Source organism: Watersipora subatra, chromosome 4 (assembly GCF_963576615.1).
Source record: "Watersipora subatra chromosome 4, tzWatSuba1.1, whole genome shotgun sequence".
NCBI lineage: Eukaryota > Metazoa > Bryozoa > Gymnolaemata > Cheilostomatida > Watersiporidae > Watersipora > Watersipora subatra.
Window position 1 is genome coordinate 6,885,120 of NC_088711.1, and position 25,235 is coordinate 6,910,354.

At 39.1% G+C, this 25,235-nt stretch overlaps 2 protein-coding genes across 2 annotated transcripts in view; one reads left to right on the plus strand and one right to left on the minus strand.

Annotated features, from left to right (window-relative positions):
• The window catches only part of LOC137393445 (mini-chromosome maintenance complex-binding protein-like), a 37,894-nt gene extending 26,206 nt beyond the window's left edge, over positions 1 to 11,688 (minus strand). Inside the window, exons 1-2 of the mRNA XM_068079998.1 lie at positions 11,593 to 11,688; positions 634 to 719 (exon numbers count right to left, since the gene is read on the minus strand). Of these exons, the coding sequence (XP_067936099.1) occupies positions 634 to 719; positions 11,593 to 11,650 (144 nt within the window). The 5' untranslated portion in view covers positions 11,651 to 11,688. The remainder of the gene's footprint in view (positions 1 to 633; positions 720 to 11,592) is intronic.
• A 333-nt stretch (positions 11,689 to 12,021) lies between these two features.
• On the plus strand, positions 12,022 to 25,167 carry LOC137393865 (BTB/POZ domain-containing protein 16-like). The gene is made up of 16 exons (XM_068080576.1): positions 12,022 to 12,116; positions 12,208 to 12,274; positions 12,355 to 12,523; positions 12,792 to 12,951; positions 13,044 to 13,195; positions 15,121 to 15,291; positions 16,399 to 16,554; positions 18,540 to 18,724; positions 19,474 to 19,604; positions 20,634 to 20,753; positions 20,993 to 21,081; positions 22,074 to 22,156; positions 22,836 to 22,913; positions 23,627 to 23,722; positions 24,239 to 24,427; positions 24,544 to 25,167. The coding sequence occupies exons 1-16, from the start codon at positions 12,022 to 12,024 to the stop codon at positions 24,610 to 24,612; spliced, it is 2,010 nt and encodes a 669-aa protein (XP_067936677.1). The 3' UTR covers positions 24,613 to 25,167.
• Positions 25,168 to 25,235: the final 68 nt, after the last annotated feature.

Consider the following 25,235-nt stretch of genomic DNA (forward strand, 5'->3'; position numbering starts at 1 on the left):
TATACGTGTGTACTGTATGTAGTTATATGAGTGTGTACTGTATGTAGTTATAGGAGTGTCTACTGGATGTAGTTATAAGAGTGTCTACTGTATGTAGTTATAGGAGTGTCTACTGTATGTAGTTATAAGAGTGTCTACTGTATGTAGTTATAGGAGTGTCTACTGGATGTAGTTATAGGAGTGTCTACTGTATGTAGTTATAAGAGTGTCTACTGTATGTAGTTATAGGAGTGTCTACTGGATGTAGTTATAGGAGTGTCTACTGTATGTAGTTATAGGAGTGTCTACTGTATGTAGTTATAGGAGCGTCTACTGTATGTAGTTATAGGAGTGTCTACTGTATGTAGTTATAGGAGTGTCTACTGTATGTAGTTATAGGAGTGTCTAGTGTATGTAGTTATAGGAGTGTCTACTGTATGTAGTTATAAGAGTGTCTACTGTATGTAGTTATAGGAGTGTCTACTGTATGTAGTTATAGGAGTGTTTACTGTATGTAGTTTTGTGACTAAGTATGACCAAAAATGCTTGATCTAAACACGCAATGTATACATGCAAATAAGCAAAGATCTTTGTAGAACATCAATGCAACGTAGTAAATGTTTGTAGCTATACCACAAACATATCAATACAAACCCATTGTTTTGTGTCTTCAGATTCAAAGATCTTTTGATTGAAGAATGCTGAAACCTTATTGGCATATTCATCAGGAGACGACTGTTCTACAAGACATATATCACTGCTCACATGAGTTACTGAATCTAGGAAAAACTTGAATGGATAGCAAAATTGGGGCATTGACAGACGGTTTTTACATCTGGGACAATTTGAAGCAGCTAGGAAAATGTACTTACAACCCCTTACAAATACATATAGCTATATAGTCATCTATATAGCTTTAGTTTCGTCACTTATGCATTGGTAAAAATTTTGCATTTGCATTTTGGGAAGATACAACCCAGTATTACTACTACTCTTTGGACTGCGCGGAAATGATGCAATTCGTAACAGCATTTCTCAATGCATTTTATTTCTAAAAATGAAAACAGGTTCGGCAAGCCCAACTCTAAATAACGACAGAGTAAAATAGAAAAGCATTTCTAAGGTAAGCAAGTCTTTGTCAGAGGTGGGCACTCGAGTTAACGTGCTTTTCGAGCAAGCCTTAAGGCTCACTTCACAAATGAATTGAAAAGAATCGATTCTCTGGTATCTTTTTCTTACTGTAGAATTGGATTGACTCTGAGCATTCTACCAGTAAGAACTGAGTCTTAACTGTCACCATATAATAAAAGAAGTGACTCGACTCTCTATTTTTAATAAGCAAAACGACTTGCGTTAAAATGCACCAATCCTTCCTTTATAATTACTGCATTGATGGCAAATCCATCACTGAGAGTGATGTCCTAAGTAACACAATCTATTACGTGATGCGAGCCAAAGCAAAGATATCAGCGCAGTCCCGTGTTGCCACCCGCACACATTTTTAAAAGACTTTGACATCACTGCGTATATTTTATTGGTCAATAATGTGGACTACGCGCTAGCTTTACGGTTTGCCTGTGCACTGACAATAAGCTTATTTACAAACTTTATAGCTGCTCACGAATATCGTTCATTCTACCGAAAAGCCTTTATAACGAATCACCTTTGTATTTATAAAAAAACAACAATCACGAATCGCAGTGTTATTAGATACACCCAAAACTTTGCCACAATAAATTGAAGAAGTTGGGTTATCATTGTGTCAAAAATGAACCAATTGCATAGTTTTTCTTTACTCACAAAACAGCATAAAGTCGTGGTTTCAATTTTTGTTAATTTCCGGTTTAGGACGAATGAAAGAAATATTGTAAACAGCAACATAAACATATTTCTGCTAGTGAAATCCTTCAACACTGCACCAATGATATTTTTGGCTATAACATTTCTTTATTAGATAATGTGTGTCTGCATTTTGGTCAAACTGCAAAAATGATTTTGTTTGCAGTCGTTTTCACTAAACTACAAAATATTGAAGGTTGACTTGCAACAAAATTTACATTACAGTTATTTGGTATCAAAAGATTCACCATGTCTTACTCTGCTGTGTTGTAGGTGCCAAATATGTGGAAATGCAATTACAAGCTCTTAAAAGCTCAAAAATGAACAGTTGATCGGAGCCATCACGAAATCGCTGTAAATCGGAATCAGTTTATTTCTCTGACGTAGTCATTACATTTGGTTATTGTTTTGACAACTTACGTGATGTTCTCACGTAAATTGACAGGCCAATAAAAGGCTCAATATAAACTTCTCGTAGCACTAGTTTATGACAAACACTTTGGGTTTTACCGAAAACCCCGTATCAAATATTGATGCTCGCTACTTTGCAGTTTTGTTTTGGCCTAATCGTAATCTGATCATGTGACCCAAACTTCGCGAATAATTTCTGCAGCATGTTTCGATTATCACAGGTGACCAACAGGCTCGTCATGTTTATCAGACAATGATGTGTACTCCTTCGAGCTAAGGTTAATTTGATGAGAATTGAAATTAATTGAGTCATCTTTAAAGCCTTATAAACATCTTTGGTCTTTGTGCATTGTAACTCTGTTCTGCTGCAAGGTGTCTAGTGATAAGCATTTTATAAACATTGAAATATTTTTTTAAATACTGTCAGATATGCAGGTCTAATTGTGACGCTCTCTTACGTAGACATGCCTATTATTATCTGGTGCGTGAGGTGTGTGTATAACAAGTACGAAACTACATAGTTCGAGAGCAGTAAAATGAGGAAGGGGCACATAAAAGACACCTATGCTGACTATCAAAAGCACCTGTTCTCCAAGACACTTCACTGTCAGTAAAATTTCACACATCAACAATAGCAAATGGATGAAGCAACAAAAAATATAGGTTCTATAGCACACAACCACGAATATTATAAATATATAGGTACAAGGTAATTGATTGTTGAAAAACAACGCAGCCATATTGTTTATTGTTATGGATTTCCGGATTTAGCGAGTCAGTGAGATTCGATTCTGTGGCTTGGTGGCCGTGGACCCACAACTACTGGTTAGTTGCCCTGTCTCCCACAGTAGTCTGCTTTTGCACTAAGGCTAGCTTTCTTGCGAAGTCTCGCAAAAGCTAGGACAGATTTGTTGTGTTAGGATTTGGACACTCTTGAATTGGCAGAGCTAGGAAACGTTTCTGTTTTGTTTATGTCAAGACGTATATTTATTCACTCTTTTATTACATACCGTGTTTCGGAGATTTAATTGCTTTGCGATATTTTGCTTGACTTTCCTTTACGATATTTTGTAATAACGGTAACTCGGGTAAGCTAACTTTTATATGATATCTCTATATGGTACTTAATAATAATAATTTGACTTGTATTGATCTTGATCGTGGTGTTGTTCTTTGGTTATTGCTACTGAACCTTTAACGTAGGCTCGTAAGACAACCAGATTAAATAATCACTGGGAAAAGGACCCCAATTACCGAAGTGAGAATTGTCTGCTCCTAACCAGGGCGAATTCCATTTCATTGGTGGCAGCAGTGGGATTCCTTATTTCTCAGTGTTATAATCATTGTCTTTACAAAGTCGTTAGGTTATAACAGTAGCAATCTTTTAATGGCTGAACAATTCTTGCCCCATTCAATTAATACTTCTGTTAGTCCAACCCAATCCAATGTTTATGCGAATAACCCTTTTGTTGATTTGAATCACCAGCCAAATTCATTCACTAACCCTTTTGTTGAGTATCCCATACCACAGGAAGTTTCTACTAATCCCTTTATCACTCATTCGACTGAGCCATTTGTTAACACTAGTGGTGTGAAGAGCAATGATCGGAATGATGGTGAACATGTAAGGCAGAGTAGTAATGATGCAGAGGTATTCATTGATAAAGCTTACCGTAAGTACTGTGTTCAAGGTAGGTCTTTTAGTAAGTCAGTGCCTCCTCCAGTTCCTCCTAGGGTCCGGCCTTCTCACTCTACTGCTATTCCTAGAACTTTGATTAATGATATGTCACCCGTTCCATCCATCGATTTCAGCCCTTTAAACACAAAATCTCTTCACCTCAAATCTAACACTCCAGCTTCTCAGGCTCCCCTTTGGAACACCGAAGAGGTAAGCTCCAAGCAACTGTTAAAGGAACTGGTAGACCAATTCACTACAGCTGTCCAAGAATCACGGAATGCTAGCTCTATGACCTCTAAGGTTAAGCTACTGCCACCTCGATTCGATGGACATGGCGATGTACACCTGTTTATAAAGCAGTTTGTAGAGGTCGCTAAGCTGTGTGGGTGGGATGACCAAGTTGCCCTGGTGCAGCTGCGGAGTAGCCTAGAAAGAAAAGCTATGGATTGTGCCAGAGGAGATTCTCTCAAAGAGGTGTTTAGTAGGTTATTGGCGATGTTTGGTTTGACCCCTTTGCAGGCTCGAGAGAAGCTCCATAGTCTCGAGCGCAAACCCAGTGAAAGTTATCGTGCCTTTGGTGATCGTGTTGACCAGTTAAGTCAGTTGGCGTATGGTGGTCTTAGTCCTGAAGTAGAGAAGCAGTTGGCTCTTGAACATTTTGATCGTGCTATAGCTGACCCAACTCTCAGGCGGCACCTACTTGCAGTCAAGCCGGAAAAGTTAGAAGATGCCATACAAGCTGCTGAAGAGTATGATCGAGTTGGGCCTTCTCCTATGATGATACTAAATCAGCCAAGAGTAGCACCCGTTGTAAAAGATCAGGATCGAATGCCTCAGCATTGCAGTTGGCCTAATGACACAGAGAAGGTGTTAGGTCGTTTAAGTACACAGTTAGATTCTATATCCCGTCGTCTTGAAGCATTAGAAGGTCTTGCTATGCCTAAGCAGAGGAGTGGGAGAAACTGTTTTTACTGCCAAGAACCAGGTCATTTTAAGCGTAGTTGTCCACTCCTGAAGGCAGAATCTGGTGTATCAGGAAAGGCTGATGGATCCGCTACCACTAACAAAATGCAGGAAAACTAGAGACGTCCATTTCCTGGTCTACGGGAATGGGGGATGGACGTGATTTAAAGTCCCTAGAGTCTGAAGCTCCACTGCGTTGCAATGCTACTGATGACCCCATTCAAATCAATGTAGCTTCTTCCGTGTCATCTTTGTACTTGCCAGGCAAAGTGGAGCGCCTGTCTGTTTTATTTCTCATAGATAGTGGTTGTACTCTTAATTTGCTGGCTAGGAGGGTGTTTGAAAAGTTGTTGCCTGATTGTAGGCACAGGCTCGAGCCATTCCAACATCAGGTGGGAAAGCTGGCTGATGGATCAAGTTTGCAATTTCTCGGCCAACTTAACCTGACTGGCCGTTTACGGTCTGAGTTTGTTGAGTTATCTTTTGTCATAGCAGATATTGATTCAGACGCAATATTAGGAATGCCTTTTCTGCAAAGCCAAGACTGCCATGTTCGATTTGCAGACTCTATCCTGTCCATCAATGGACGCCAGTTGCCTTGTACGGATCGGCACGGAATCGAGTTGGCTAGCAAGGTGCAGGTCATTCATAATGTTATCATACCCCCTTACACAGAACAACTAGTTCCATGCAAATTGTCGAACCCTATTAGTTCTGACATTGGGATGGTGGAAAGCTGCAGCACTGCTGCGTCTTCGGAAATAGCATTGGCTGCGAGCATTCATTCAATAGATCGTGGAGGAAAAGTTTTGGCTAGGTGTGTAAATCCTTGTGGTTGGCCAATCTCACTGCGATCGGGTTCCCTCATTGGTCGCTGTAATAGTGTGGCGGGAGCGCAATTAGTGGAAGATGGCGAAGTTGTTCAAGTCCGCGAATGTGTTGCAGGCGTGCTACCTCATCAGGATGGTCGTGCGAGTTTACTGCCGGAGCACATAGAATCTTTGTACCAAGAGGCCACTGTTGCATGTTCTCAGCCTCACCAAAAGCAAGATATCCGAAAGTTGTTAGTCTCTTACAGTGATGTTTTTTCTACTGGAGATAATGATATGGGATTGACGAAATTAGTATCTCATTCAATACCAGTAAAAAGTGGTACGAAACCTATTAAACAGGCACCACGTCGTTTAGGGACGGAGAAGGAGACGGAGGTTGATAGGCAGATCCAAAAGCTGCAGCATCAGGACTTGATAGAACCAGGACAAGGAGCTTGGAGCTCACCTGTGGTCTTAGTCAAGAAGAAAGATGGCAGCTGGAGGTTCTGCATCGACTACCGCCGCTTGAATGCTGTCACTGTACATGATGCACATCCGCTCCCAAGGATTGACGAAAGCCTGGAAGCACTTGCAGGTAGCCAGTACTTCACTACATTAGATTTGATGAGTGGGTACTGGCAGGTACCATTAGAGGAAGATGCTAGGGATAAGGCTGCATTTTGCACTCGTAATGGCTTGTGGAGGTGGAAGGTTCTGCCTTTCGGGTTGACGGCGGCACCTGCCACTTTTCAACGGTTGATGGAGCGAGTCCTACATGGGTTGCACTGGAAGTCACTACTCCTTTACCTAGACGACATTATCGTCATAGGGAACAGCTTTGATAATCATTATCAAAACCTGAAGGAAGTATTAAGTCGACTTCGAGCAGCTGGGCTGAAGCTGAAACCGGCCAAATGCCATCTTTTTCAAACCAAAGTTGCGTATTTGGGTCACGTGGTAAGCTGTGATGGTGTGGCGACAGATCCTGATAAAACTGCTGCAGTAGCTAACTGGCCTGTCCCCCGGGATTTGTCAGAGCTACGAGCTTTTCTTGGGACTGTTGGCTACTATCGCCAGTACATACCAAGTTTTTCCAGCAAAGCCCGACCCTTGAATGTACTCACCTCCAAGCATGTCCAATTTAAATGGACTACGGAGTGTCAAGACGCTTTCCAATCCCTGAAGCATTCGCTCATGGTTTCACCTGTGTTAGGATACCCGGACCCTTCCCTCTCATACACTCTCGACACTGACGCGTCCCTCGATGGCGTAGGCGCGGTTCTGTCTCAGGTGCAAAATGGTCAAGAGAGGGTCATAAGCTACTATAGTCGAAGTTTGTCCGTACCTGAACGGAACTATTGTGTAACAAGGCGTGAGTTATTGGCCGTTGTGAAAGCTGTGACACACTTTCGGCCTTACCTATATGGTAAAGAATTCAGAATTAGGACTGACCATGCTTCATTGCTTTGGCTTTGTAGGAGGACCACTCCCTCTGCCCAAATTGCCAGATGGCTGGAAATCCTAAGTGAATTCAATTTTATCATAGAGTATCGGGCTGGAAGTAAACACGGAAATGCTGATGGACTGTCCAGGCAAACCTGTCACAACTGCAAACAGTGCGACAGAATCACACGCTTGAATGGAGGGCCTAGCATGGATACGTTATGTAATGAGATCAAACAGCAACAGTGTTATGGGAAACCGGTAACTTTTAAAATTACTGGTGAACGGCTGTACGCTTTTAATATAGAGTCGACTGGCAGTTCTGACTGCATATCTCCCTGCAGTTCTGTTAAAAATCATCTCGATGAGGTACCATCAGCTTTACCTGTTGACTTGATACCTCCTGTTGACCAGGGACTATCTAACCAACCAGGAAACCATGGTTGTAGTCATCAGGACTCTGCTGGAGGTGATGACCATGCGTCCACACTGGTGGAAAAACAGAAGTTGTCGGAGGATGTAGCAATAGTCTATGATGCTGTTCTCAATCAACAAGAGCTTGATCAATCGATTGTCAATTTGGGTAGTCCTGAGTTGAAGAAACTTAGCACGATGCTCTCCCTAATGAGAATAAGAGAGGACGGTGTATTAGTAATTCGACTCATTCATCGTAATAGACCACGGGAAACCATAGTTTGTCCAAAGGATATGAGACAGCAGGTTATGTGGTCTACTCACACCCTTGCTCATACAGGAGTTTGGAGAACTTTGCACCGGTTACGATTGACCTGGTACTGGCCAGGGATTACCGCTGATGTGAGACGAGTAGTGAAGAGTTGTGAAGTTTGCCAAATCGCAAAGACAGGTGGGCTCAATCCTTCCTCAAGCAATGGACCGCTTTGGGTAGGACGCCCTTGGCAAAAAGTGGCCGTCGACCTAGTTGGACCATTACCTTTAACTGCTAGAGGAAATAAATGGATTCTGGTACTCACCGATCACTTTACGCGATGGCAAGATGCGTTACCCATACCAGATGCAACTGCCCCTATGGTAGCGGAAGTCCTTGATAGCAGGGTGTTTTGTTATTTTGGGTTACCAGAAGAGATTCACAGTGATCGTGGATCTCAATTCGAGGGTGACCTAATGACAGAACTGTGCGAGTTGTGGCATGTCGCTAAAACACGTACAACCCCTTATCATCCGCAGTCCAATGGAGTAGTTGAGCGTGGTAATCGCACCTTGGGTGATGCCCTAAGAACCATGTTGTTGAGCTATGCGTATGACCAAAGTAGTTGGGATATCCTGCTCCCTCAGGTCATGAGAGCATTCCGTGCAACTCCTCAGACAAGCACTGAGGAGACTGCGAATTTCATGATGCTCGGCCGGGAATGCAGATTACCAGACCAACTGCTTTATGGTACTCATTCTCAACAACTATCAACAAGGACTGAATATGCTTTAGAGCTAAAAACTCGCCTTGAGTCGGTCCACAGTCTTTTACGGCAGCACCAGCAGCTGCCGATAAGATCTGCGGATCATCAGGAAGAGTCTAGGTTCAAGCCTGGTGACCTTGTTTTGATACAAAGTAAACGTAGGAGGAAGGGGTTAAATCCTAAACTCCAACCAAAATTTGAAGGGCCTTTCTCAGTCCAGGAGGTATTTGGGAATGGGACATGCAGGGTGAATGGACGCGGAACAGTTAATGCCTCTCGCTTGAAACTGTTTAGTCCGTGCTCCGCCTTAGCAGGTCAGCCTACCCTACCTTCTCAAGAGGCTGCAGTAGACAGAACGAGACCACGAGATCTAAGCTGTCCTGCTTCTCCTGGTGCAGATGCTTGGTCTGATGATGGTAGCTCATCTACTGGTGCCTCGTCGGACCGAAGTCGGCCACCTAGCACGTCTCCATTACCCAGTGGTAGGATGGGGCGTGTTCGCACGAGGCCTGCGAGGCTTCACGACTATGTCTTATTTTAAACTATTAGATGAATATTAACCTTATACTTAACATTATTAAATGTAAAGGGATCTGAGGAATATCATCAGTTTAAGACATACTGCAGGTAGCTTCCTGTACCCCTATGTATATCATAGATAGTTTTGCAAACTATTACTATGATATGCATCACAAATTGGCTTAGGGTGCAGGTGAAATTTTTGTTTGTTTGTATATTGTATGTTGTTGTTTCTTTGTGTGTGATAAATTTATTTATGTCAGGTTATCAATTGAACATGGATGTAGCTGAAGAGATCGAGCGGTTGCTGGACGAACCCGACAGTCGGGCTGTCGCTGACGCAAGCATGACAACCGGTGGTGACCCTTCTTCAAGCACGACTTGCCTCGGTTTGCCAGCAATAGCTATAGAAACCACAGCTCCACATAAATCTAAGAAAGCGGAGAAATTGACAGTCAAACAGTATATCGTGAAATCTACACACTTTAAGATCCATGCTGCAAAAAAAGACAATACTTGTTCTCTGTGCCAATATGATGGCAAGCCAGAAGACCTGCAGGGCCACGTCAGTGCCCACTTCATACGGCATTTCTGCCAATGCGGATATTCAGACCATTTGAAGGGTACGGTAAAGCAGCATATTCAGAAGGAGGCTACTAAGGAAAATGATCCGCATATGGGCTACCGCCATTGTTATGCTGTGGACATCATGTCATTTTCAAAATTCAAGGCCGAATTTAACCTGCCCAACGTAACATTCAATGGAGACCAGCTGCTTCCTACCAGGCCACAAGATGCTGTGGAGCTGAAGAAACGGAAACGCCCTATGGCTACCGAAAGTCTTTCGACGCCTATTACCTCCAGTGACAGGGACATTACTCTTCATTTGAAATGTGCTCGTCTGGAAGCCGAAAATGCTCAGCTTAAAGAGACATTGCTTAGAGTTCATCAACATCTGTCCGACCTGGAGCGGTCTCAGGGTAGTGTTTCTGCGGCTAAAACCATAATCGAGTCTCACTTAGACTAGCATCCGGGATCCTTGGTCTTTCGATGTTTCTTTTTGTCCTGCTATGCAACATCTAGGGACGGAGAATGTTATGGATTTCCGGATTTAGCGAGTCAGTGAGATTCGATTCTGTGGCTTGGTGGCCGTGGACCCACAACTACTGGTTAGTTGCCCTGTCTCCCACAGTAGTCTGCTTTTGCACTAAGGCTAGCTTTCTTGCGAAGTCTCGCAAAAGCTAGGACAGATTTGTTGTGTTAGGATTTGGACACTCTTGAATTGGCAGAGCTAGGAAACGTTTCTGTTTTGTTCATGTCAAGACGTATATTTATTCACTCTTTTATTACATACCGTGTTTCGGAGATTTAATTGCTTTGCGATATTTTGCTTGACTTTCCTTTACGATATTTTGTAATAACGGTAACTCGGGTAAGCTAACTTTTATATGATATCTCTATATGGTGCTTAATAATAATAATTTGACTTGTATTGATCTTGATCGTGGTGTTGTTCTTTGGTTATTGCTACTGAACCTTTAACGTAGGCTCGTAAGACAACCAGAGGGAAACAGTCCCAACATCGACAAGTCCGAACCTAGACAAGTCCCAATCTCGACAGAGGTTGGTCCGAATCTAGACAAAGGTTGGTCCGAACATCGACAAAGGCTGATGCAGTTTTACAATAATTTAATTTTTAACAAATAATAAATGTCTTTTTGCAGTTCTATCCTCACTTCAAAAAATAAAAATCAAAGCTACTCACTGAAGTTTAGATTTCAAATACCGGTAAAACATTTTGCTAGCTTAACAGTCAACCATATTTATGATCGTTACTTGTTTTAGCATTCGTTCTACACGTATATTTAGGTTGGGCGAAATATTGTTAGGCCTACATAAGCTGGGGAGTACTGCTTCAAATGGACCACAAGATATTTTTGCGCAAATAAATCTTTTACATATAAATCGCTCATTTATTATGAAAATAGTAGATGGTAAAATAGTAAAACTGCTGTCGAGATTGGACCAACCATTGTCGATATACAAACTCGTCGAGTTTCAAACCAGTCGAGGTTCGGACTATAAACCCAACCAGATTAAATAATCACTGGGAAAAGGACCCCAATTACCGAAGTGAGAATTGTCTGCTCCTAACCAGGGCGAATTCCATTTCATTATTAACGAATTGCACATAAGTACACGTTACTGTCATTTACAAGACATATCAAGTAGAAGATATTAGTTGTTCCTACTAAGAATATGTTATTTAGCTACTCCATCTATCTAAACTGCAAACTCATACGCTTCGTTATGAATTAACGCTGAATAGTTAAATATGAAATGGCAGACCATAGCTTATTTTCCCAAGTAATTCACCAACAACAATCGTAAAATGTCCCACACAATATGTGCAGCTTTCGCTTACCGAGTAAGCAAAGAGTATGTAATGCTAAGATATTGTTTAGAGACTGTCGTATAATATCAATATATTCAACCCCTAAACGTAGATACCAACTTAAATAGTTGTCGACGTATGTAAGTGGATCTCCTATCCAATCACCAATGCCCGGCATAGTTCTGTCTAGTAATTCGAATTTCGCAAGACAATACTTGTTGTCACGTTGCCTGTAAATATCTGTGGCGCGAACAGTCCAACGAGGTCTAGTTCTATTCTTTATATTACTATGGTGTCATGCTATTCTAAAGAGTTCAACAAGCGAACGTGAATCATAGTTGCCTCGCTAAATGTAAAAGACCAATTACATTGCCGTTGTCATAGTAATGAATACGCCCGTACTCTCTAAGTGCCGAGTTCGTTAGGCTTTTCATCTCCAGAGTCCATCGGTATCGGTATCGGTATAAATAGATCCTGCAGATATTCATATGAATATATGAATATCTGGACAACATCATTTGGACAAGTAACTGATTTAGGCTAACGGCAATGGCTTATAGTGAAATTGCTTCGTACAATCCACCAACAGCATTCTTACCAACTCCTGTAGTACAAGTTCCTCGTCCGGTTGTAGACCACGCAAAGTACGTACTGCATTTTCTTTAATGATCAGATATTGCCAGTAAACACTTCCAAGGTCGACATTCGGACACAAGGTTGTATATTTTGTTGTAGATATTTGGTAGATGCTCCGATAATTGCGTTAAAACCTGTACGAGCTGACGGTGTGCAAGAACAAACGGTGAGTGACTATTCACTATAATCGCATAGTTGATTTACATTATTTAATGTTTACTGCTTACGTCTAAGATATTTTTTTAGATAAAGTATTCTAAGCGGCACAGAACAAGATTGCAAGTTGGTAACACCAATCGCTGGCGCTTACCTCAATCTTTACTAAGTGATTTGCTAGGAATCTCTCAAGCTTCACGAGCTGTAAAGCAGCATGAAGCAAAGCCATTTAATACTTCGTATGTTAAAGTTTGTACAGGTAAACTTTTGACCATAATCTGTAAAAGATTTTTGGCAATATATTGCTGTGTTCCTGTTGTTATACTAGTAATAAACCTTACCTTGCCAATTTTAAGTTAAATCCTTAAGCCCTACATTTGATTCTATCATTACCCAGTATTATATTATATATTATTATCATATCATACATTATTATATATTATTATATGTTATATTATTTCATGTTATTATGTTATCGTTTTACATCTTAATGTCATAAATTATTGTTTTTTGGTACTATAATTCAGCTGAAGGTCGGCATAATTTCATGAATGAAAATGCCAATGAAGACATTCCACAATCTTTTAACAACACCAGCACTGATAGAATGCCATCACAGCCTCTACGATCAAGCTTTCATGGATCTCGGGCTAATAAATCAGCACTTGAGACACGCACAGCTCAAAGGTAGAATATTAGTTTGTGCATTATCACTCAGTGACCTTTTCAATAAAGGTTATGTTTGAATCTTCCAAATAAATGATTTTATATCTTTGTAGTGCACCGGTCTGCTCCCGACTTCCTAAATCAGCATCGTCTTCATTTTCAAAAATAAGCTCGTATATTCCGGACAGAGCTCGGCCGTCTACAACCCGAGACATCTTCTTTTATCACAGCAAACATGGTCGAGATCATCATCGATCGGCTCCAGGTGATGTGCTGTATTCTCCTATACACAAATGAAGCTTTTGTTTGTGTCCATTTTGTATATATGTACCTGCCTGATATCGTTGTCTTAGTGTTTATTTGAACATCAAATAAACACCTCCTTTATTACGGTAGTGTTTATTGGTGGTGTTCAAACAAAGGTGGTGCTCAAATAAAGGTTATACGATATATTAATAATATTATTCAAGGTAGACAATATCCTATTTACAGCTGGAACTTCAACTCCCTCTGATTTGAAGTCACTAAGGTTTACATCCTATCTATTGCTTTCAGATTTGTCCATAATGTGGTTTACAATCTAACCTGAAGTCTTTAAAGCGTTTTGATTAATGATGAGAATACTCTTCATGAACACCGTATGACAAAATAACAGCCATTGTTATGGCGTATTCTAACTTTGAAACATTAAAAGCGTCTTTAATAATTGAAAACGTTATGTCCATATTTCAATCCCAAAGCCTGACGGTTTTTTCTTTAAAACTTTGAAAGCGACACCATTGCAATAATTAACAGTACCACGCTCAAATTTTATAATCAAAGCAGTTCCTTGTTTAACTCTATCTGATGCTTTGACACATATGAAAAACGGTTTAGCAAAATGCTGAGGCCGATGGCATTAATGTCGATCCGTTCGAAGGAGAGTGCAAAATTTAGGCGACATTAGCATCGCTTTACCCGTAAAAGGATTAAAATTTTTCTTCCCAAAATTCTGATGAGCAAGTCAAATGAAGCGCCACCTTTTTTTGAACACCACCTCTAATTAAACGACACTATAGAAGAAGGGCTAAAAAATCGAGCGCCATGGCATTCAAATAGAAGTTTTATGGTAACTGTAGCGAATCAAGAAATTCAGTATGCTTACTTATTGAGCTTTTGCAATTTTGCTGTTAAGCAAAGAAAACCTGCATCATAAGAGTGTATTGTATGACTCTGTCTGTGTATTTTGTTTTTATATTTGATGGCTCACTAAAACTGCTTTATATACTGCTAATTAGAGCCAATTTAAAATAGAATAAGTTGTCTTGATGGACAGATACATATTTCAACAAGGCTAAACCTCAAACACAAAGCAGCAAAAACAGTAAACAGTAAAATATTGTCTTTTTTGCTAAAGAGTGTTTTATACATGAAGTAGGGCTATACTAAAACTTGGTGTGTGTACAACTTTTAAACAGTTTTTATTCTTGCTACTTGAAGTTCCACTCGACTAAAGCAATCCTCAGTTAATAAATACTAAGACGTACTAAGTGATTATTACTGCTTATGAGATTATAGCAATTGAAATCGTAACATGAAATGAAGAGATTATAGCCACCTACATAAAGAATATATTGAACTCAAGATTTGAACTAGTATCTGAACGCAAACATGAAAGCAAAGTTTACGTTACAAATTTTAATGGGATTACACGATATAGCAGCCTGTAATTTCTATTTCTATAACTTTGCAACAGTAATGTTCATATCATGTGACTTATCATTCATTGTCTGAGGATTGCTCTAGCAGAGTGAAACTGGAAGTATAAAAAATAAAACTTTGAAAGTTGCGCATGCACCGAATTTTAAATGAATAAACAGAAAGTGCCATCAGGTAACACTTATACGTACTCAACTAGTCTAGGTATGGTATCATAGACGTCATCAGCTTACAGCAGGAGTAGGCTATTACTAGCAAAATTGTATTGAAATGTAGCAAAATAGTCGTCGTAAATCATAAAAGAAATGGACCGTTATTGTTCCAATATAGTGATCTATGCGCACTCGTAGCATTACTTGGAGATTCAATATTTTTGCAAATTCTTTCTTGAAAAAGTACACATTATATAAATATTCGAAGATTTGTTCTATAATTTTTACTATTTCATTAGGCTTTGTTTGTATACTAATTTATACTGTCTGTATTTTACAGATGTTCTGCTACACTGTCTGGGTACTGACTTTGAGCTGCACAGTGCTGTAGTGAGCAAATCACGAGTTCTTTCGTCACTACTAGTAGAAGCTGAGGCTATGAAACCAGAACAGACTGTCTACTACAAGTCAGCAGCCAACTACACTCTTGACACTCTTGTTGACTCAGCAGGTAGGCAGGGCTTTCATCTTCCAAACTATTCTATGTCTAAATATTGAACCAATCTATACCTAACTGTATACAGACCTGCCCTATGTCTAAAATATTGAACTGATGTAAAACTGCGTACAGACTTGCCCTATGTCTAAATACTGAACTGATGTAAAACTGTATACAGACTGATCCCATATGTCTAAATATTGAACCGATGTATACCTAACTGTATACAGACCTGCCCTATGTCTGAAGATTAATCTGATATATAGCTGTGTATAGACATGTTCTCTGGTTTAATATTGAGCTAATCCATCGCTGTATACAAACTCGTTCTACCAATGTAAATGAGATTGCTCTATAGAAGTATACAGACCTGTTTTATAGATCTTTATAGGACTTATTTAGTGATGTTTAACCTTGTTCTATGGGTATATAAAAAACTGGTCTATAGCTGCGTGCAAACCTGACATAAACTGTATGCAAGTCTAATATGTAGACAAGTACAGTAGCATAAATACATGTTCTTCTTGCTGTACAGTGTATATGTAGCTGTTTAAAGATTGCATTAGATCGTTAGGTAGATACATGTAGACTCGTGCAACACTGGCCTGCATGAAAACTGTTGTTGGTACAAACATCCGCATCTCTCATACCTATAGATAAATGATAACTTAGCTGTACATTTTGCTTCGTACACCTTTTCTCCCACTTATCTTGCGCAACTGGTATTCAACTGGAGTAGTCTATTGTTGATCGGGCATATCAAACAAGAATATCATAGATTATTGTTATCAGTTGTTTGAAAACAATTCCATTAGATGAGTCTGCTAGATTATCAAAATATTAGATTATCCATTCAATAATAGTAGTGTTCAATTGGCTGATCAGTAATCATACTCTGTGTCTGATTTGGCTGTCTTCCTTACTGTAGGTAATATTAGATCAATCAGTTGTATGTTTCTAAAACAGCCTGCACGGTAGAGTATACCGAATGGTGCTGATGTAAGTAATAAACAGTCGTGCTTCATCTCGTTATGTCTGAGTGAAATGATAACTAGTAGGAGGACTAGTAGAGAGAGATAAGTGTAATGTTTCTATAATGAGTCACTGTATCCTTATCAGAACTGCCATATGCAAACGACGAAGGAGACTACGAGATCACAACTGACAGATCTGAGAGACGTGACATCAGCCACCCTGCGCACATATCTAAACTAAAGCGTGGTAGTGTTACTAACATCGTCTGGCAACCCAGCGACAATTTTATCAACAAAGATGGCAAGTACATCATATAAAGTTCTTATGTGCTTGGCATCTGTTTTTGAAAGGGCACATAAATCTAGATTATGCTTAAAAGATTTCATCCTAGTTTTGTCGAAGGCAAGGTGTTAAAAGAGATGGGACTAAATATACGTATGTAGGTGCATATTTAAATAAATACATTAAATGCCTGCAAACTATCAATTTAAATTCATCTTTTATATGTATTGGCAATGACAAGCTTTGTCTTCAACCCCTCTATATAAAACCAATATAGATGATCCAATGTACAGCTTGCCAATTTAGTTTTTTTAGTAAATTGTATTCAACTCGAGTCTACTGCCTTATGGCAAATGCAGGCATCCTTCACGCCAATAGAAACTTTCTTTTATTCTCACTGACAGTGTGTACAGTAAGCTATAGTTATATTTAGTTAATCAATAATCAATCAATATAATTTGATATAATCAGTGAGATATTCTAGGAGTCAAACAATATGAACTGTAAGTAATATAATGACAGTTAGCTAACATGACATTACTAAATTGGCCACAAGTATCACAGCAAACATTACAAACAGATGTGACAAAAAGGCTGCTAACGTGTCAGAGACTTTGTGATAAATGAGTGTAGCGCAAAGGTGTAAAATTCCAGTGCCTTCGCCTAATATGTGAATAATTGATCTCGCTAATAAACACATAGCGTTTTATATGTACATTATAAAGATAATGGTTGCTGACCAAAAATACACTTCGAATCTTTGATCAAAAACCCAAGTTATGGTTCAGGAGTTAGTTATCATAGCGAATAAATAGTTAACCTAGTAGTGTCAAATCTGATTAGAGAATGTGAGAATGTAAATAATAGATAGAACGAGAGCGATAGGAGCTGTTTAAATGCTAGCCTCAGCTCTGTAGAAGTTCATAAACTGATACTTGCGATAGAATGACCTTTGTCAAAACCATTTTCACATAGCACAATGAAGATTTTCAATGTTCAACAAACTTAGCGTCACTCTGTTGGAAAACCTTTAAAAGACGCAACTAAATGCTAAGAGAAGCTTCTAGATAAATGATCAACAAAACTATTTTTCATAAAAGATTGATGGCAACTTTCCTCACAGCCATCGGGCATCTCATCGGACAAGTTCTTTTGCCATTTATCGACTGTCTGAGCCACTGAAAATTCTTTAGTCAACTTATCGATACAGTTGCATTATTATTGGTTAATAATTTTGTTTGCTGCATCGCTATTGGTCGGTATCATAGCAAACACTAGCGGTATCGCTGTTTAGCATCCTCTTCACTGGCAGCGTTGCTTCTGCCCATGCACTATATATATATCTACTTTGTGTTATCTAAATAGACTGTGATATGTTATAACTGGATTAATATCCTAACCCATTCGCCTTAGGACCATGCAACATCATGTCATGCGTAGTGTTGCCAAATTTCTGCACCTCTGGCTGTCAAGTTATTTTCAGACATATCTCCTTGCTGTGTATAGCACAGGAGTAATTGCAGGCAATAGATCAAAGTAGAGATTAGCTGGCTGCGGTACAAGTACTCCGCACCCCACTCTATCACCAATTCCTTTATTTACACAAACTCAAGTTTTTTGTTTTAGGTGACATTTGATATTATTGTAAACTTTAGTTACCTTATTCTTTGTCGTTATAACACCTCCTTTATACCCTTCTATTGTTTCAATGCTCGTGGCCCTTTTACTATAATAGGTCTCGCATTTCTATATGTGGCTATTCTTTAGCATTGTCTTATGGGAAAGATATTATCCATAATTTAGACCACAAGAGTGACTATAGAATAATACGCGGGTGTATAGCTCTTTGGTATGTGCAGCCGTCAAGCATAAATGCGTATTACCTAAAAATGAAAACAACAATGCTATAAATCCATTGGGAAACCATCTAGGCAAGCTCTAATTTTACCCAACCGTCTCTAAAACTCTACAGAACTGTATACGAATGTCTTATTGTATTTCAGCGATTGCTATAGCTCTTGGGAACTTGTATCACACAAAATACCAAGTTGATGTTCACAGCTTACCTTCCGTACTGCTGGCTGCGTGTGAGCTGGACTTTGCGGAGCTAAGGCATTATTGCACCGTTGAAATGAAAAAGTGCATATCCTACAGCAATGTTTCAGCCATTTACACTTCTGCTGTCAAGGTTGGTTATGCCATATGCCACATTCATGGCTTCCCCATACAGTTTCTATTGCCTTATAATACTGTATTATATTGTTGATGGTGTTTATTGGAATAAGGCAGGGTTCATACGAACATGAATTATCTACATAAACTTGGAGCAAAACTCATTTGGGTCAAAACGCTGAATCCATAAAGGTTTTGTTGCGATTAAGCAATAGTTTGTTAAAAAAGAAGATGAATATGATTGGGTAGTTCTATGCTTTGTCTCTTAGGTAGTTCTATGTTTTGTCACCTTTTGAATAGAGCTAATTAGATTCTAAAGTGTTAGTCGTTCGCAGGAAAGTATCGATGTTCAAGTTTACGCAGAATATATCTCGAGTTTTTCTTATTGTTAGCTAGATCAATTAAATGTCGGAGCTAATGACATTTAATATTGGTCGGACGAAACGATCAAAGAAATTTTGGTGAGATGTGGCCGCCGAGATGAAGCTAATGCCTCATTTTATCTTTCATCTTCTTGGATATTCTCTGGATGAACTAGGCATGAGAGAGTTAATCTCTCTCTCTCACTAAACAATGCCCTAGACTGCAATGCTTGTAGCAGTATTCATGTCAGCTCTGAGCAGCTGCTAGCATGCTGTTTTGTGCTGTCGGTCTATGAACATTGGTGCTACTTGGGTATAGCTTTGCTTAGGGTCAGTGTTGGTGCATATGCCTGCCCTTTTGATGTAGTCAAGTATGTTAGACTCAGTGTCTGCCTGTTGGTAGAGTGGTCAGCAGAATTTGGTGAACTGCTGCAATCGTTGGTTGGAGCTCAACTTAGTGCCAGTCATGGTGACTAAAATACAACTGCGTGACATTCCCATGTCTCTCATGGAGTCTGTTCTCAAATCATCCAGGTGAGTATCACTCTCTCCTCTTTATCTTATTAAGTACAAGTTAATGATGCTTTGAAAACTGTTAACGTTAGTGCATTTTTATTAAACTGGCCATGCAGTGACATCATCAGACAGTTTCCACTGCAGTGTAATATTATAACAGGAAATGCATTAGCTCATATTGATCTTCCCAGCTTGTTCTATTATTTTTATGGCTGAGCAGCTGGTAAAATGAGTACCTAAAATTGGGATTAGGTAGCTTGTGAACCGTGACCAGCCTTCACACTTCAATGTTCTTGAGAATCTCAGTCTTGTTAGTCAGCACGGAGTTGTCCTACCAATGCAGAGTTTCATTAATGAATCAGCAAATTCTCAACATTCATCTCAATTTTGCCTTGCTGGTTTCAGTAAACATATAGTAACATTATTGTAAGATTTTAGTCCTTTGCAAGTAACTGTTGATAAAATTTGGTTTCTGCTCAGAGAATAGCCTTTGTAAAAGGAGCCAATCAGTTCCTACAGAACCAGTTGTATATTCCCATCAGCTCACAGCGAGCCTAACTATCATTTTATTAAAATTTTAGAGATGCTTTAGCTGGTCGAATGAAATGCCTACAGACAAGTATTGATTATTTCTAAGCTCGGTTATTATTTGGTGTTTTTGTGTAAAATGGTTATTATTTTATGCGCACAGCTCTAGTCTATCCCACACTTGTGTTTATGCGCTGCTCTCCAAATGTTTGCAGTCATCCTCTCTCCAGCATTATGTCTGCACAATAAGTTTCTCAATGCACTAAATGACAGCTGGTTTTGCTTGGCTGTATTTCATGGTCTATGTAAAATAGTTAGCACACTTAAGCATGGCCCCTAGTTATAGATATAGTATACCTGTATTATTATATTGCGTGTTGATATTATATTGCTTTTAAGTTAATGTTGAGTAAGTGCCTGAATTCTTCAACTTGCGAAGTTGCAGAGTGGACACACTAGTTGAACAGTAGATGTAGTTATAACTAGTAAACAGGATGAAATCAGTGGTTTTCTTTGCAGGTTATTCACATACTCAGAGTATCACTTGTATTTCTGCCTGTCGCAGTGGCTCTTTCTCAGACTAAACCCTCAAATTCAACTTCTGCCAACACCAACTAATGTAATCACCTACTTCAATAGGTGAGCATTGAGCACATTCTATGGGTTCTGTCTACTGTATCACACTCCGTTTAGCATTGTTATTATCTCTGTCTGTAAGGCCAATATTGTATTGACCGGCAGACACCTGCTGCTGCATGCCACATTATTTTCTATTATTGCTTCCTTTGAGACACATCAACTGTGTGATTATTCCTCAGGTTTGCTTAAAAAACTACTTTGCTCGTTCAAGTGAATATTCTTATTCATATCTTACCTAGTTTGCCGAAACAAAGTTCTTTCCTGGAGACTAGCGGCCAGAGCTATGTACAGCTGTTTGACAGTCTGCGACTGCATGGCATATCTGAGAGTGAGTACCCGTTTTAGGTTGGCATACTTGATAGTGAGTACCTATTTTAGGTTGGTATATCTGAGAGTGAGTATCTGTTTCAGTTTGACATATCTTAGAGTACCTGCATGGTACGCACAGTAGTAAAGATCAATGACAAATGTGAATTGCTGTTGTTATGGTTATTATTATGTTATCAACTTGGGTAATATGAAGTTTTAACGGTTTGGCCAACTCATTGTTACTGCAGAGTTTTTTGTCTTAGATTTCTGCAGAATTCTTTTGAAGATGGTTTGATATTCATCGCAAAAACAAGTCATACTACCAAAATAATTTTGATACCAAACTTGTTTAAATATTACAAACAACACAAACAGAATCTTTATTTATAGTCATGCTAAAAATATGATATAGTAAATATAACTTGGATTATCATGTTTCATGTGTTGTATGTAGCATGGCTGAGTGAAGGGTGAGAGATCTACAACAGACAAGAAAAAGGTTTCTCACATGCAAGCTAGAAAACATAAACAAGCTATCACAATTTAGCTTTCATCAAATATAGAAGCGCATATGCTAACAATAATAGCGCATATAAAAACAGTTCATTGTTCTAAATTTTTTAAATACATTGTCAACAACGCTTGAATATATATCATTGCACAAAAACAAACTGAACAGAGGCAATTGAGAAATGGGTATTAACATAAGCTATAATATGAAAAGGTTATTACTGTATAAAGTTGGTAAAATTCTAAACATCGCACATCCTTTCATGATGTTGCAGACTATGAAGGGGTGACTACAAAGCTCAGTGTCTATTGGAGACCTCATGTGTATTGTTTTGCCTTTTACATAAAATGCTGTTCTTCCAGTCGCACGTAGCAGCTCATATTAGTATAGATATACTTCAGACAACCAGCCCATCATAAAGTGTTTTTAATTGAATGCACATGGTAACCAATGGTTTACAACTCTGAGTTCCCTCAACACAGTGCGTATAACTGTTTCAGCTGCTCAGTTTGAAAACATCAGGAGGATGAACATGCTACCACAAGAGTCGCTGGTTTCATTGCTCTCCGAACACTACTCCGCTGTGAGTAAATCCATGCTCTGTTGCCTTCTTTACTCAGTGGACAGTGTTTAAAGACAGTCTGAACACGGAGGATGTTTTATATTTGCTGGTTCATTTGGTACTCAGGTGTCCCACCTGGTCAGATCACATCGTGGCTAAATGCTTTTTTTGTCTTTAGTACATGTATTTTTACTGTTTGTTTCTGAAAATTTCAGAGAAGCCTCTCATATTCCTAATGGCCAATCACAGTTCAGTTTACAACATGTTTCTGTTATCTCTGCCCACTTGTTTTTATTACCTCTGCCCACATGTTTTTATTACCTCTGCCCACATGTTCATTCTTAGTATAATATGACCCATTCACCTAGCATATATTACCCAACTCACTCTGTTTGTGACTTTAAAATACCATTTTCTGGCTTAGATACAATCTTAGAAAATTCTCCTGTTTGTCACTCTAAAACATACTTTTATGTAAGTTCACTAAAAATTACTGCATAGAATTGCATAGGAGTTGTTCTCTCTTACCCAATATTTGTAAGCATCTCTTTGTCGCTTCATGTTATCGATATGGCATGACCCTAATACAGCAGCTATATGAACATTGCTAGTAGTACAATAATCTAGTATACACTATACAATCTGGTGAACAATCTTTTTTACTCTCATTTATTTCAGAGTTATCAACTTTATTTTATAGCTACAGTCGGGAGGTGACATGGCCCTGATGAGGAACTTCAACAAAAGTGCAGTTAGACAAGGTTTTGTTATTGAGGAAGTAAGTTTTCATCTCTCGATGCCTTCTGGTTGAATATGTGATAATAGCAGGCCTAATCTGTTTTCACCTGCCTCCTAATAGATTTGCATATGCTGAGACATGCAGATGCAGAGACATGCTGAGACATGCGTATGTGCGATATGCAGGTTAACTGATGGAAACCTAATGATGTGTGTCTCTGTGTGTCGGACTGAACTTGGCCTTAGACATTTTTTTGTGTGCCTTGACTCAGTGGGTGCTGACCCATTCTGAAAGTTGTTTTAAACTGTGACCAATTGTGATGCATAACACTGTGTTTCTATGGACCATTAATGTTAATTAAAAATATTAAAAAGTGTTGTGTTAATTAGCGGCCATCGTACAGACAATTTGTTTCCAGCATACATAACAATTGCTTGAGGCATTTTTCAAAGATAAATAATATGGTATAAACAACAGCATGCAGATGAGTTATTAGATGCAAATATTGGCTACTAGCAAATCCTTAAATTGTCTCAGAGTATCAGCTATATTTTCAAGGCTGCTTCTCAGATTCTGAGCTAAGATCAAAACATGGTTAAGGGTGTTACCTTCTCATGAGAGTCTACTTTAAGTCTTTATTTACCTAAAGTGTAGTACTACAGAAGATCTGTTATAAACAGAAATGGCCCAGGCGATATCAATAGCCTCAATAGCATCTGATGCCCCTGTACTATTCATGTATACCTTTTTAGGAGTTGCCTTACCATTGTGAGATAATGGCTCTTCATGGATTCCATTTTCAATTGAAGACTACAAAGACAGGATCTACCTTCACATTCTACATGCAGGTATAAAAATTTAATGAGCATTCTTCCTCTACAGGCTATCATAAGGCTGGTGAGGCCTATCAAAGGGTTTATCAGTTGAGAATTTGCAGCTGTCTGAAGGTTTTCGAATCTTACACAATAAATGGATTGGCCTATTTTATTGAGTGAATTTGTAGTTTTAGTGGTTATTTGAAGATCAAACCTGAATAACATGAACTTCAGGAAATGCATCTATTAATCCAATCACTTGGTCATCAAATGTTAGAGTTGACCACCTTTACGCACTTTAAGTGACAGTGTATCTACTGGGGTGACACCATATCAATAGTTATAAAGTGACAGTGTATGTACTGGGGTGACACCATATCAGTAGTTATAGAGTGACAGTGTATGTAGTGGGGTGACGCCGTGAGACACCAACTAGCTATAATAGTCCTGATTTGCTCTCATTTAGAGGTTTTGTTAATGCCCCTTGTTTGTCTTTATTGATTGATATGCTTTCAGGCTGATTGTCAGCCTAATCAACTTTTTTTACAGCGATTAAAACCAACGGACCCAGTGCTGTCATTCAGACAGTGTGAGCGACAGACATTCTCGATGAGGCCTGACAGAGACGTGAGTTATTGCATTTCAGTTCAGACGTACTCGGAAGGTATTCAGCGACTGCATACGACTGGCATGGAAACTCAACGATTTAGTCTCTCTGGCAAGCATGTTCGCAGCAAGGTACGCACGCGTGTTAATTGCTTGTTTAGGCTGTGGGTGTAGCTTCTTTCTAACAGCACTTCTCTTCTCTGAGTTGTGAAATGACATCAAATAATCAAACTTGCCATCTTTTCTAGGTGTTATCTTTAAAGGACCTCCGGCCTCCACTCTATGTCACCTTTGCTATTCTCTTCCCTCAATCCTGACCTGCAGCCATTTTGTGTCAGCAACGTCGCTGCATCTATGCTGCCAGCATTGCTGCATCACCTGTATAGTCAGCAAAATGTATGAGAAGAAAAAGGAGTTCTCCGTTTTGCTACCTCACCACTTTGGTTTATTGAATTTTGCTCGAGTTGGATAAATGATTATTTTACTTTTGGCTTTATTTCCTGGCAGACTATGCTAGCAATCCAGTTCTGCCTAAACTTGCGTCACTTGCTCAATTTCAGCTGGTTTTTGAGTGACATCGCTTGATCCTCTTGCTCAACTGTAATATCAATATTTTTGTATTATTTTTATAGTAGGTCTATATCTGTTGTACTCAGAGCTGATCACATGAGTAGAACTAAACAATTGAAATCCTAACGACATTCCAAATAATCCTGAATGGAATTGCTTCAGTAGATTGAAAAGTAAAAAGCTGTACCTACTAACAAGACAGTAACTATTCTGTTGCTATTTTATGTTTTTGTGCCAAATTATTTTTACTAACTACTATTTGGATTTATGCAAAAGTGTCTTTTTGTGTATTTTAACCCACTTCGCTGGGCCTACTGGCTGCTGTATTTGATAATTTAATAAATGCATTGATCTAGGCTGCTAATTGAAT